We start from the raw sequence: 12,471 nt of genomic DNA, 5'->3' as shown, positions 1-12,471 counted from the left end.
AAGCACAGTATTAGGGTGGGCGTGACCTGATTTTCCAGATGCCGTCTGTCACCCCTTTCTTTGACTAGGAAAGGGAATTCCCTGACCCCTTGTGCTTCCTGGGTGAGGCGATGCCTCGCCCTGCTTCGGCTCACGCACGGTGCGCTGCACTCACTGTCCGGCACTCCCCAGTGAGATGAACCTGGTACCTCAGTTGGAAATGCAGAAATCACCCGTCTTCTGCGTCGCTCACTCTGGGAGCTGTAGATTGGAGCTGTTCCTAGTTGGCCATCTTGGCTCCACCTGTAACTCTTTTTAAAAGAATTCTCATCGGCTATCTGCCTGTAATTCTTTGGTATTTTTGTAACATTCTGTGTGGCATACTTCTTTCAATCACAGTAGTCCATCCTTATCTGCAGTTTTGCTTTCCACAGTTTCAGTTACCCACAGTCAACTGTGATCCAAAAATATTAAATGAGTAGACTGCAGGACAAGATATTTTGAGAGAAAGAAACATTTCATATACATAACTTTTGTTACTGTATGTTATAATTATTCTATTCTATTACTTATTGTTGTTAATCTCTTACTGTGCCTAATTTGTAAATAAAGTTTTATCATAGATATTTATGTATGGAGAAAAAATAGTCTATATCAGATTTAGCACTATCTAAGCTTTCAGACATCTACTGGAGGTCTTGTAACATCCCCCACAGGTAAGGGAGAAGTACTGTATTTTAATTAAAATCTTAGGGAAACATGTAAACTAAAATGTGTTCGTTTAATTAATGAAAGATAATTAGTTTACTACTTTTTTTTTTTTTTTTTCTGTAAATGTCAGGCATGACTAACTTATGGCGGGCACTGGGAATGGAAATTTGTTCAACCTGCACTGTGTTTCAGTGGTCTCCAAGCTTTTGGACCACTTAATATGGACTCAATATTAAAAAATTAAAAGGATGGGCCCAACCTAAGGTTGACAGTTTTTAATATGTACTGGGCAAAATAAACTCTACTATCTTACTATCAACCTAATGTCAAAAAAGAAAGAATATTTTTACCTTACACCAAGAGAGATCTATAATTAGAATAAAGGACAGTCCTTCACATCAGAAGAAAGTTGGCAGCATTTTACTAGGATATATTTTTGAAAATCTAAATGTAGAAATTTATAAACAGTTTCCATTTTGTAATGTTTGCCATTTAATTGTGGTCCGGATATAAGTTTGTCATCTTGGGAATCTGTTTACCATAGACTAGAGTTCAAACGTCAACTTTTTCTAGGACTTTTTTTTTTTGTCGTCATCTTTTCTGTGTAAGTTTGATGGCATTTAAGTATGCTAGCTATAGTGAAAGCTACATAATACTGTTTCAGTATATCTTGAGCACACCTAAAAGCTATAGAACAATGGCTTCCATGCCTTCAGTTGCTTCTCTTGCCTTCTCCCTGAGTAGTCTGGGGGAAAATTCACACTTGTTGCCCTGTTAGTGAGAGTAGGAAGGGAGTTTCAGAGCAGCCTCTCTCAGTGGCTGCTGTAGAGGCAGAAAAATGTGATACCTTTCCTCATCCATCGTAAGGGTCATAGCCAACACTCCTATAGCAAAAGACAGATTAACAAGAGAAAAACACCATAAATTTATTTAATCTAAGTTTTATGTGACATGGGAGGCTTCAGAAATGAAAACTCAAATATGCAGGTAAAACTGTCTGTTTTTATGCTTATGTTTGACAAAGAATGGAAGAATAGACAGCCATGTAGAAACGTGATTGGACAAACAGGTGCGATGTAGTGGGAATAAACTGAAGAAACCCACAAGGCCTGTCTGTTCAGGTCTTTCTTGGTCTTTCTGTGTAGCTTTCCTTCTTCCTGGGCATGGGGCAGGACCCTTATCGAAGGAGGGTCTTACGACATAGAAAGGGCGGGGAAAGATGGAATAATATTTCTAGGTTTTACGGCTTACTTTGGAGAAGAGGGGAGCAAGAAGCAGGAAGGCAGTAAAAGGTCAGAGACCTTGGTTCTGAGGCTGCTTCTGAAGCCTTCTAATCTCTCTTAGTTCAAAGTACTCAGCATGCTAAAGCACCATACTTTGGAGTATCATGTTCTGAACCCTAACACTGCTCATACCTAGGACTTGGCTCAAGGCTTTGCTCATTGGCATATAGTAGTAGAACTTATCTGAGAAGAATGCTATGGCCTGGTGGAGATGTTATCACTGACACATGCCAGTGTGTAGACCAGCTTTTAGGGACCATTGATTGGTATTTTCTCTGTAGAGATAAAAGGCTAATAAACTGCCCTGGTGATTGGAATGGGTGCTACTAACAATAGACATATCCTATTTCAGCATGGGCTTGTCTGAAGGGAGTATTTTAACAGAGAGAGTACAATAAGCAAACTCCAGTTTTTCCTAGGCAGACTTTCACATCTGGCCTTACTTTTTATAAACGTATTTAAATGAACATAAAAAACCATATCAAAACCCAACTTCGGTTTTTGTGAACCTAGCTTGATTTGGAGCTCAAATTCTATCAGCAGGATCTGTTTCTTCTGGATTGAGGCTCTTTGTGGTAGACCACAGCAATTTCAAACTCATCCGGTTCCTGTAAGTTAGTACAGGTGATCAAGGAGCTAAAATACATGCATTGGGTTATACTAGATTCCCCCTGAAACCCAGCTATAAAGGCACATTAACCTCAATAACTGGGCTAAGAGTGGGGATGTTATAGTTCTACAAAGGGAAAGACAGCTTAGATGTTTGGCATTAAAAACATTACATGACTACCTACAGTGCGTATGTGTTGACTGAATTTCTCCACTTGAAATATATCTACAGTGAACAAATATAACAAAACTTGAGGGAAGGCCTTGTCTCAAAGAAGACTAAAGAAAGATCATATCTCATACTGCAAACTCGATGACATAATATTTTGAACCATACAGTAAGAAGGCACTAGGCATTGAGCCAGGTTGCCGAAGCAAGAAGAAATTCTGAAGGATCTCTTTCACCTGCAAGTTGGAGAAATGAGAACTGGGGATGACAGAAGAAATGGGTAGATCCCCACTTAGGGTCCATTTTTCCTCAAGGAACAGCCATTCTTCACTTCTAACTGGTGGGTGGAATGGGGTCAAGATCTGAGAATGAGATTCCATAGCAGGAAATTCACAAGAGGATAACATAGGAATGACCAGGCGCAGTGGCTCACAGCTGTAATCCCAGCACTTTGGGAGGCCGAGGCAGGTGGATCACGAGGTCAGGAGTTTGAGACCAGCCTGACCAACATGGTGAAACCCCGTCTCTATTAAAAATAGAAAAATTAGTTGGGTGTGGTGGCGGGCACCTGTAATCCCAGCTACTCAGGAGGCTGAGGCAGGAGAATCGCTTGAACCCAGGAGGTGGAGGTTGCAGTGAGCCAAGATTGTGCCGCTGCACTCCAGCCTGGATGGCAAAGCGAGACTCCGTCTCAAAACAAAACGTAGGAACCAGCTTTGCTACTGGAATCCAAAGTCAAATGTACAAAGAAAAATGCATTATTATAAACAGAGGGCCTTGGGCCATAGAACATTAGACAGATTTGTTTTCTCAACAGGGAAGTTGATTCATTCCAAGATTGGGGATTATTCTGACAAGCCTGGTAAGCTGGCCATCTTAAAATAATGATTAATACTTTTTTTTTTTTTTTTTAGCACTTCCTACATGCCCAGCACTGTTCTAAGCCCTTTACCTCCATCTACTCATTTACATTCTCACAACAACATGTGAGGTAGATACTATTGACATTTTTGTTCTACAGATAAGGAATACAACGTACAGAGTTTAAATGACTTCAAGACACTGCTGGTAAGTGTTAGAGCTGAGATTCAAACCCAGATGACAAACTGGCAACTGAATCCATGAGTTTCACCTAGATCTAGATGATGCCTTATTGCCTTTCTGTACTATATTACAGGGAAAGTATGCAAAAACAAAGTTCTTAAAGATTCTAAACAAATTTGAACTTGGATAATATAATTCAAGTTTTGTTGTTTCTGTAGAAGTGTAATGATTAAGAAAAAAACTAAATTGTCTTGAAAGCAGAGGAGGACTCTGCTTTGTCTGGATCCTTAGGAAATAGACTCACTAAAGTGGCAAAAGAGCTGCAGCTCTCAGGGAAACAGTGAGCAGAGTATGAGGTGTTTAAAACCCCACTGGCTCATTGAGAACAGTCACTAGGGATGTAGACTGCAGTCATCAACCCAGGTCTTTTTGGAATGGTGTGTGAGAGGGCTATTAACTTGTGCATAAGTTTTTAATCTCTTCAAGCAAATGTAAAAGCCTTAGGCTGAGCACGGTGACTTAATGCCTGTAATCCTAGCACTTTGGAAGACTGAAGAGGCCAGGAGTTCAAGACTGGCCTGGGCAACAAAGCCAGACCCCATCTCTAAAAGGAATTTAATTAGCCGGGCATGGTGGTACGTGCCTATAGTGCCAACTACTTGCAAGATAGAGGTGGAAGGATCGCTTGAGCTCAGCAGTGAGCTCCAGCCTAGGTGACAGAGAAAGACCCTATCTCTTTAAAGCAAAACAAAAACAAAACTTAAGTTTTGAAGTTTACTATATACCCACCTAGGGATATTTTGGAGCTGATACTAATATATTAACTTACATTTTAAAGTTGATGCATTATGAAAATTACACTTGAGCTGATTAATAATACATATAAAAGGCAAACAGCTATCTTTGTATACTTGCTTTTTTATGCATTATGTTTAAGATGTGTCATAAAAATGTAATAATTTTAAACATTTAAAATCTTCCTAATGTGGAAATAAAGCACAAGATACACAGATAAGATATTTTCTTAAGTGGGAAAATATAGGCACAAATATAAGTAACACTGATTGAAATGGAATCCAAATGGGGTCACTCATCTGTTCCACATTTTGTAATAAAATGGTACAGGTCTCTAAAATTAAACTCGATAACAAATTAAGTTAAAAAAATGAATCAGCACAAAATCTACTACAGTGTTCTACTAATAGATCTAAAGTTTCAATTTCCAAGCTAATGAGAATTAGAAAGTGTTGGTTATTTTTTCAATTCAGAAAATCCTGTACACACATAATTAGTTACATTTGAATTTGTGTACCATGGCGGCATTTAGCTCTCTCACCTAGCAGTGTCTGGGACATAGAAGAAGCTTAATAAATACTTATTAATGTTGAACACATTATCAAGACTCAACAGAAAATTATTTGATGGGGAATCAAAACTGCACTTCAAAAAAGAGGTGGCTTGTTCAGCAATATCTGCAGGCATGTTGCTAAGGTGTTTGGACATTTTTGGAAGTTAAAGATGGCTTTGCTATTTTTTGAGACAGGGTCTCACTTTGTCGCGCAGGCTGGAGTCCTGAGTAGTTAGGACTACAGGCATGCACCACCACACCTGGCTAATTTTTGTATTTTTTATAGAGATGGGGTTTTGCCATGTTGCCCAGTCTGGTCTCAAACTCTTGGGCCCAAAGGATCCACCCACTTCGGCCTCCCAAAGTGCTGGGATTTCAGGCATGAGCCACCACACCCGGTGAGCAATTCTTGACTCAGTAACAAGCTGACAGAGAACAAGTTCCTTTCTGAATAAAGATAAGATTTTCATCTAAATAGAAAAAGAGTCTATCAGTTAACAGGAGGATCTATATGCTATATAAAATCAGCCCTTTCTTGGTATTGTTAATATATTGTGGTGTGAAATATGAAAACTGTATGATATGGTGTGAAGAATGTTTCAAGTTTAGACACACATTTTCCTTTTTCCTTAGCAACTAGGCAAGCTGGAAGTAGCAGCTGAGGATGAGGTCTAGCAAATGGAAAAATTTCAAGGGAGAAGTTATTTTATTCAACTTAATGTTTATGAGAATTTTGGAAAGAGGCAATGTTTGAGATTCAAATAAATGTTATCTATATAATGGCAAATCTTGAATATTTTAACTTGTTTTGCAAAAAGCTCTATATTCCGGCACCAACATGGTATTGTTGGGGAAAAAAGTTGAGAATTAAGATGCAGGCCAGTCTTTGCTCTACTATTGAAACTGATACATGACCTTGCGCAAGTTAGTTACCCTTTTTGAGGGTCACTTTTCTTATCTGGCCATACTCTACTATGTGTGGTTTCCCAGACTTGGAAATGAAGAAGATTTTCTTTTATTCCCAATTAACTAAAAGTAATTATCATGAATATTTGTTGAATTTTATGTTTTTCTGTACCTATATAAATTTTCATCTTTAACCTATTAATGTGATTTACATTAACAGGCTTTTGAAAAAAATATTGAATTAACTTTGCCTTCTTGGAATAAATCCAGTTTAGTCATGTGCAGTCTTTTTTTTTAACACAGTGTTGGCATCAGTTTATGAATATTTTGTTTGGAATTTTTACATCTATAGTCATGAGTAAGATTGGGTTATAATTTTGCCATGTATATTTTTCTATTCCTGAAAAAGTTTGAATAAGATTATTATTTTTGAACTCACTTATAAAACTATCTGGTCTTCTGGGGATTTTTTTGTAGGAAGAGTTTTTAAAGGTACTCATTATATTTCTTTAACAGTTATTAAATCGTTCAGTTATTGTATTTCTTCTAAGTTTTGATCATTCTTATTTTTTGAGAAATTTGTCTCTTTTTCTTGTTTTCAAATTAATTGGTGTAAAGAATTCATAGTATATAATTTTATCTTTTAGATATCTGCTGCATCTATAGCATCTACTTAATTTTTTTTTTTTTTTTTTTTTTTTTTTTTTTAAGAGGCAGGGTCTCCCTGTATTGTCCAGGCTGGTCTCGAACTCCTGGGCTCAAGTGATCTGCCAGCCTTGGCCTCCGAAAGTGCCAGAATTACAGGCATGAGCCACCGCACTCAGCCTACTTTTTTCTTATAATGTTTATTCATACCTTTTTTCATTCTCACCAAGATTTGCTCATTTTGTTAATCATTTCAAAGAACCAATGGATAGCCTTGTTCATATTCTTCTATTTTGTTTCATCTTTCATTACTTTCTTTCTTTCTTTCTTTTTTTTTTTTTTTTTGAGACAGAGTCTTGCTCTCTTGTCCTGGCTGGAGTGCAGTGGCACGATCGCAGCTCACTGCAAACTCCGCCTCCCAGGTTCAAGTGATTCTCTTGCCTCAGCCTCCTGAGTAGCTGGGATTACAGGCACGTGCCACCCGACTAATTTTAGTATTTTAGTAGAGACAGGTTTCACCGTGTTGGTCAGGCTGGTCTTGAACTTCTGACCTCGTGATCCACCCGCCTCTGTCTCCCAAAGTGCTGGGATTACAGACCTGAGCCACCGCTCTCGGCCCATTTCTTTCTTCTTCTTTTTTTTTTTTTTTTTTAATGTTCTTTACTTTGAGTTGATTCTGCTGTTATTTTGATAAAGTTGTAATTAGGATACTTAGTTTATTAATTTTAGCATTTCTTCTTTCCTTGTAGGACTTTTTTATAGCTGCTTTCCCGAAACTACAGGTTTTGATAAATAGTATCTTTTTCATTTTTTATTTCTAACATTTTCTAATTTCCATTAAGATTTCTTCTTGAAGCATGGATTATTCAGAAGTATGTGTGTATGTGCATACATGCATGTGCATATATGGGTGTGGGCACACATACGCGTTCTCCAAATGCACAAGGTTTTTTTCAGTTACCGTTTTCTTAATGATTTCTACATTATATTATGGTCAGATAATTTCCAGATACTTTGTGGACCGGTGCCTGGTCAGTTGTTACAAACGTGTACTTTCCAGTGCTTATGTGCAGTGCCTTTTTCTCATCTGCCTGTAGCACTCACCCAACCCATCTCACTTGCTTAACTCCCATGCAGCTCGGACTTTCCCTGATCTCCTCGATCCTGATTGAAAGCTCTCACTCCTGAATGTCCTCATTACCTCTTGGCATGCTCCTATTACAGCGTTTATCATGGTGTCTTGTATTTATTTACTGCTCTGCCTTCCTTACAAGAATGGAGACTGGGGGATGTTTTGAGAAAAAGGACTCATTGTATTTAGACCTAGTATTTAAGTGGCAGATGTTTTGTTTCTCAACCTCTCCATATGGTAACTTCTATTCATCCTTCAAAATCCAGTTCAAAAATGATTTTTTTTTTTTTTTTTTTTTTTTTTTGAGTTGGAGTCTTGCTCTGTCAACCAGGCTGGAGTGCAGTGGTGCAATCCCAGCTCACTGCAACCTCCGCCTCCCGGGTTCAAGCCATTCTTGTGCTTCAGCCTCCTGAGTAGCTGGGACTACAGGCATGCACCACCACACCCGGCTAGTTTTGTATTTTTAGTAGGGACAGGTTTTTGCCACTTTGCCCAAGCTGGTCTTGAACTCCTAACCTCAAGTGATCCACCCACCTTGCCCTTCCAAAGTGGTGGGATTACAGGCATGAGCCACCATGCCCTGCCAAGACTACTTCTGGTGTGAGGAGTGTGCTGGTCCAGACACCACACTGGAAGAATCACTGAAGAAAGCAATTCCCATTTGCCCATGTGAGGAAAACTCAGTTTCCCCATATACGTGGCATGCTTCTAGGTGCTCCTTGGTATGATTCCCTTTGTTGAGCCAGAGCCCTCTGTTAGTCCTGAGCTTTAAAACCAAAGTCTGTCTCCAACCAGTTCGGTTTGCTTCCCCTCCCAGGTCTGCTTCTCCAATTCCATAGCTCCTTTGAGAAAGAGGTTTTCACCCTAATTCTCTGTAGGTCCATTTACTCCAACCTCAGAGCAAAGCTACTTTCCTCCTGTTTCTCTGACCCCCCAGACCCAGTTAGTATCCCTAGGGCTCTGCCCCTTCAGCAGGATTTCCCTGATCTCAAGCACCCATACTTCCCCTTAGTTTCCTGGAACTGACCTCCTATCTGCATAAATACAACCTGGATTCTCTAGCTCACTGGTTTTTTCAATCCTGTCTCCATTGCTGCTCAGCAGAAAGTCCAGGGATCCAGATCCTCCATGCTGGATCACAGCATCCTGGGACCTTTGACATTCCCCTCATCCATCATCTTCAGCTCTATCCAGGTAGCTGCATTCTCTCTGCAAAAGGTTTCTGCTCTCTCTGCTGTGTCCCCACTCTTTGATCCAAGTCTGAGTCCCACCTTCTCATGCCCAGTCCGAGTCCCACCTTTTCATGCCCTGCAACCCCAAGCTCATCTTCCTATATGAGATTGCAGAAGAAACTAGGGTGTACTGCCATTTGATTTAACCCACTTCTCTTTCTCCCAGCCAGGCTGATTACCCCTCAAGGCCATCAAGGCTTTGGGAGGGGAGGGGTTTTATCTTGGGGGAGAACAAAATTAAACTGCGCTCAAATTACTGATCAGTTAAAGTTTTATAATACTATACAATAACATTTACCCCAAACAGAATATTACATTTTTGATGAATCATAAGGCACTTTAAGTGATTAAAATGCCTTTTGTCATTAGGCATATTAATTATTATGCATAAGTGAAAATGCAAAAAAATGAAATTAGTAAATCTTTCTGGTTGATAGCATGATGGATATGTCAGCTTTTCCTCTACTAGAAAGGAGATAAAGTAACATCAATGTGCTCAATATCAGCCTCTATGGCCTATATTTCAGGTTGGTAATGGTACTAAAAACTTTCTGACATACAAAACTTAGTGGAGTATAATTATGAAAGCCCATTTAATAGTTTTAAAGCACTAACATTAAAGTTATTCTATATAGGAGAATTCAGCCCATAATTAATGTTCATCACAATATGCACTAAATCTTTCTGGAGTATCATCCCCATCTATCTAATCGGAAAGTTCTTGCCCTACTAAAAAGATACTCAACAAATCTGCTATATCCAATTATATTTGTATTTCATCTAGTTTATAGTATTTCTTTGAAGCTTAAAAGTTGTATGTCAGATGCAAAAAGAATTTGCAGCAGCATTCCAAAACGGGAACCATTTATGTTTTCATAAAACACAACTGATTTATGAAGAAAAAAAAGATCTCTTTCTTTGAAAATTACTTTCAAACAGTTTTAGGGTCCAACTACCATTATCATGATTTTCTCCACAGAAAATGGTCTGATGTAGGCTGCAGTCAATTGCTACATAATTTTTTATCCATCAAGGCTTAATGGAAAGAAGTAGATGAAAAGGAAATATAAATTTAAAATCTCTGTTCATGGTCTAATGGCCTATTATACAGCCAACTTTCTACTTGCAGAAAGCCTTCATTAAGACACCATTAAGGATGACATTAAAACTTCTGAGCTGTTCTGGGCTGTAAGTTACGTCTCACATAACAAATTTTACTTGCGCTCCTTCAGCTCTAATATCTGTATGTAAATATCTATTGTGTTACTTATATCCCGCTATAGGAGTGTAATGGTACAGACTTGCAAAATATAGTTCTCAGTTTGAAAAATTTCTTCTTGAAAGTATAAAATTTGATGAATTTTTTTTTAAAAAGAGGTCGGGGCAGGAGAGTAATGGGATGGATTTTAATTACTCCTTTAATGCCTGTGTTGAAGTTCTAAAGGACGGCCTATTTGGCACAAGAGTAAAAACATACCCAGCACTTTCATCAAGACCATGACCTTCCAATCAATGGAGTGTGTGATCTCCAGGCCAACTTGGGTCATTTTCTGAAAGAAGCTGCTGTAACATTTCTCTCCACTCTAAACTGTTCTCCTTGGAAGTAGTTTCAGGGCCTAGCCTCTCTCATTCCCAGCGTTTGCTCATTATGGGTCATTTGAGGAAGTACCATAAATTTTCTTCAGCCTAAATATTCCATTTTGATAGTGAAGATTGGTTTCCTGAACTTTTGATTCAAGCTAGAAATCCACTATCATTTATTTATTTATTTTTTATTTTTTATTTTTTGAGATAGAGTCTTGCCCTGTTGCCCAGGCTGGAGTGCACTGGCGTGATCTCTGCTCACTGCAAACTCCGCCTCCCAGGTTCGCGCCATTCTCCTGCCTCAGCCTCCTGAGTAGCTGGGACCACAGGCGCCCGCCACCACGCCCGGCTAATTTTTTGTGTTTTTAGTAGAGACGGGGGTTTCACCGTGTTAGCCAGGATGGTCTTGATTTCCTGACCTTGTGATCCGCCCGCCTCGGCCTCCCAAAGTGCTAGGATTACAGGCATGAGCCACCGCGCCCGGCCAAAATCCACTATCATTTAAAGTCCTTTCATTAGGAAGCTGCTTATGGTATTCCGTCCATAATGATTTAGTTGGGAAGGACAGAATTCGTTATTTCTGAACTGGTAAATGAGGTTTCCAAATGGGCAAGAAGGCATGAAATTTGGGGCACTATCTCCCTCCTAGCCCTTTCCTGTCCACTTTGCTCTTGTTCTTATATCTCCAGCCATTTCTGGCTCACACTTGACCTCACTCTCAGAGCAGCTCTGGTGTTGGGAAGGGGATATATATGAAGCAACTGCCTCAGAAGATCATTGGCTCAGGATGAAACCGCATTCTGCCCAGAGGCCCTCAGCCTAGGAGCTGGACCTTTGTCTACCACCCTTTCTTTGGATCTTTTTTTTTCTTTTTTTAAATTATTATTTATTATACTTTAAGTTTTAGGATACATGTGCACAACGTGCAGGTTTGTTACATATGTATACATGTGCCATGTTGATGTGGTGCACCCATTAACTTGTCATTTAGCATTAGGTATATCTCCTAATGCTATCCCTCCCACCTCCCCCCATCCCACAACAGTCCCCAGTGTGTGATGTTCCCCTTCCTGTGTCTATGTGTTCTCATTGTTCAATTCCCACCTATGAGTGAGAACATGCGGTGTTTGGTTTTTTGTCCTTGCAACAGTTTGCTGAGAATGATGGTTTCCAGCTTCATCCATGTCCCTACAAAGGACATGAACTCATCATTTTTTATGGCTGCATAGTATTCCATGGTGTATATGTACCACATTTTCTTTTTTTTTTTTTTTTTTTTTTGGTCTCTGAGGTGTATGATTTGTTTTTATTTCTGTTTACATAATGCATTTTACATATTATCAAATATAAACAAATATTATGTAATATTTATGTTACATAGGTATTTATATTACCAAGTCAGCGTTGGATGGGCTCCAGTGTTGTTTTTGGGTTACCTCAAGGTAGCCTGAAGTCTCTCTTCTTTCTCTTTATTAATGTCTTTGCAAGCATTTCTTTTTTTAAAAAATTTTATTATTCTTCTTCTTTAAGTTTTAGGGTACATGTGCACAATGTGCAGGTTTGTTACATATGTATACATGTGCCATGTTGGTGTGCTGCACCCATTAACTTGTCATTTAGCATTAGGTATATCTCCTAATGCTATCCCTCCCCCATCCCCCCACCCCACAACAGTCCCCGGTGTGTGATGTTCCCCTTCCTGTGTCCATGTGTTCTCATTGTTCAGTTCCCACCTATGAGTGAGAACATGCGGGGTTTGGTTTTTTGTCCTTGTGATAGTTTGCTGAGAATGATGGTTTCCACTTTCATCCATGTCCCTACAAACGACA

General features: G+C 39.2%; 1 protein-coding gene across 6 annotated transcripts in view; it reads left to right on the top strand.

Annotated features, from left to right (window-relative positions):
- The window catches only part of SPC25 (SPC25 component of NDC80 kinetochore complex), a 97,672-nt gene that overhangs the window by 24,596 nt on the left and 60,605 nt on the right, over positions 1–12,471 (top strand). The window contains exons 7-8 of one of the 6 annotated variants that reach the window (XM_054549446.2): positions 3,773–3,819; positions 5,777–5,922. The exons of 3 other annotated variants lie outside the window; for them this stretch is intronic. In XM_054549446.2, coding sequence (XP_054405421.1) covers positions 3,773–3,819; positions 5,777–5,818 — 89 coding nt within the window. In that variant the 3' untranslated portion in view covers positions 5,819–5,922. Of the gene's footprint in view, positions 1–3,665; positions 3,710–3,772; positions 3,892–5,776; positions 5,923–12,471 lie in introns of those variants that run through there. 2 more of the 6 variants (XM_054549445.2, XM_054549448.2) reach the window with 2 other exon arrangements.

The sequence above is a fragment of the Pongo abelii genome, chromosome 11, assembly GCF_028885655.2.
Source record: "Pongo abelii isolate AG06213 chromosome 11, NHGRI_mPonAbe1-v2.0_pri, whole genome shotgun sequence".
NCBI classification, from domain to species: domain Eukaryota; kingdom Metazoa; phylum Chordata; class Mammalia; order Primates; family Hominidae; genus Pongo; species Pongo abelii.
The sequence above is the reverse complement of the archived record's forward strand: the minus strand, read 5'-3'. Positions and strand labels throughout refer to the sequence as shown.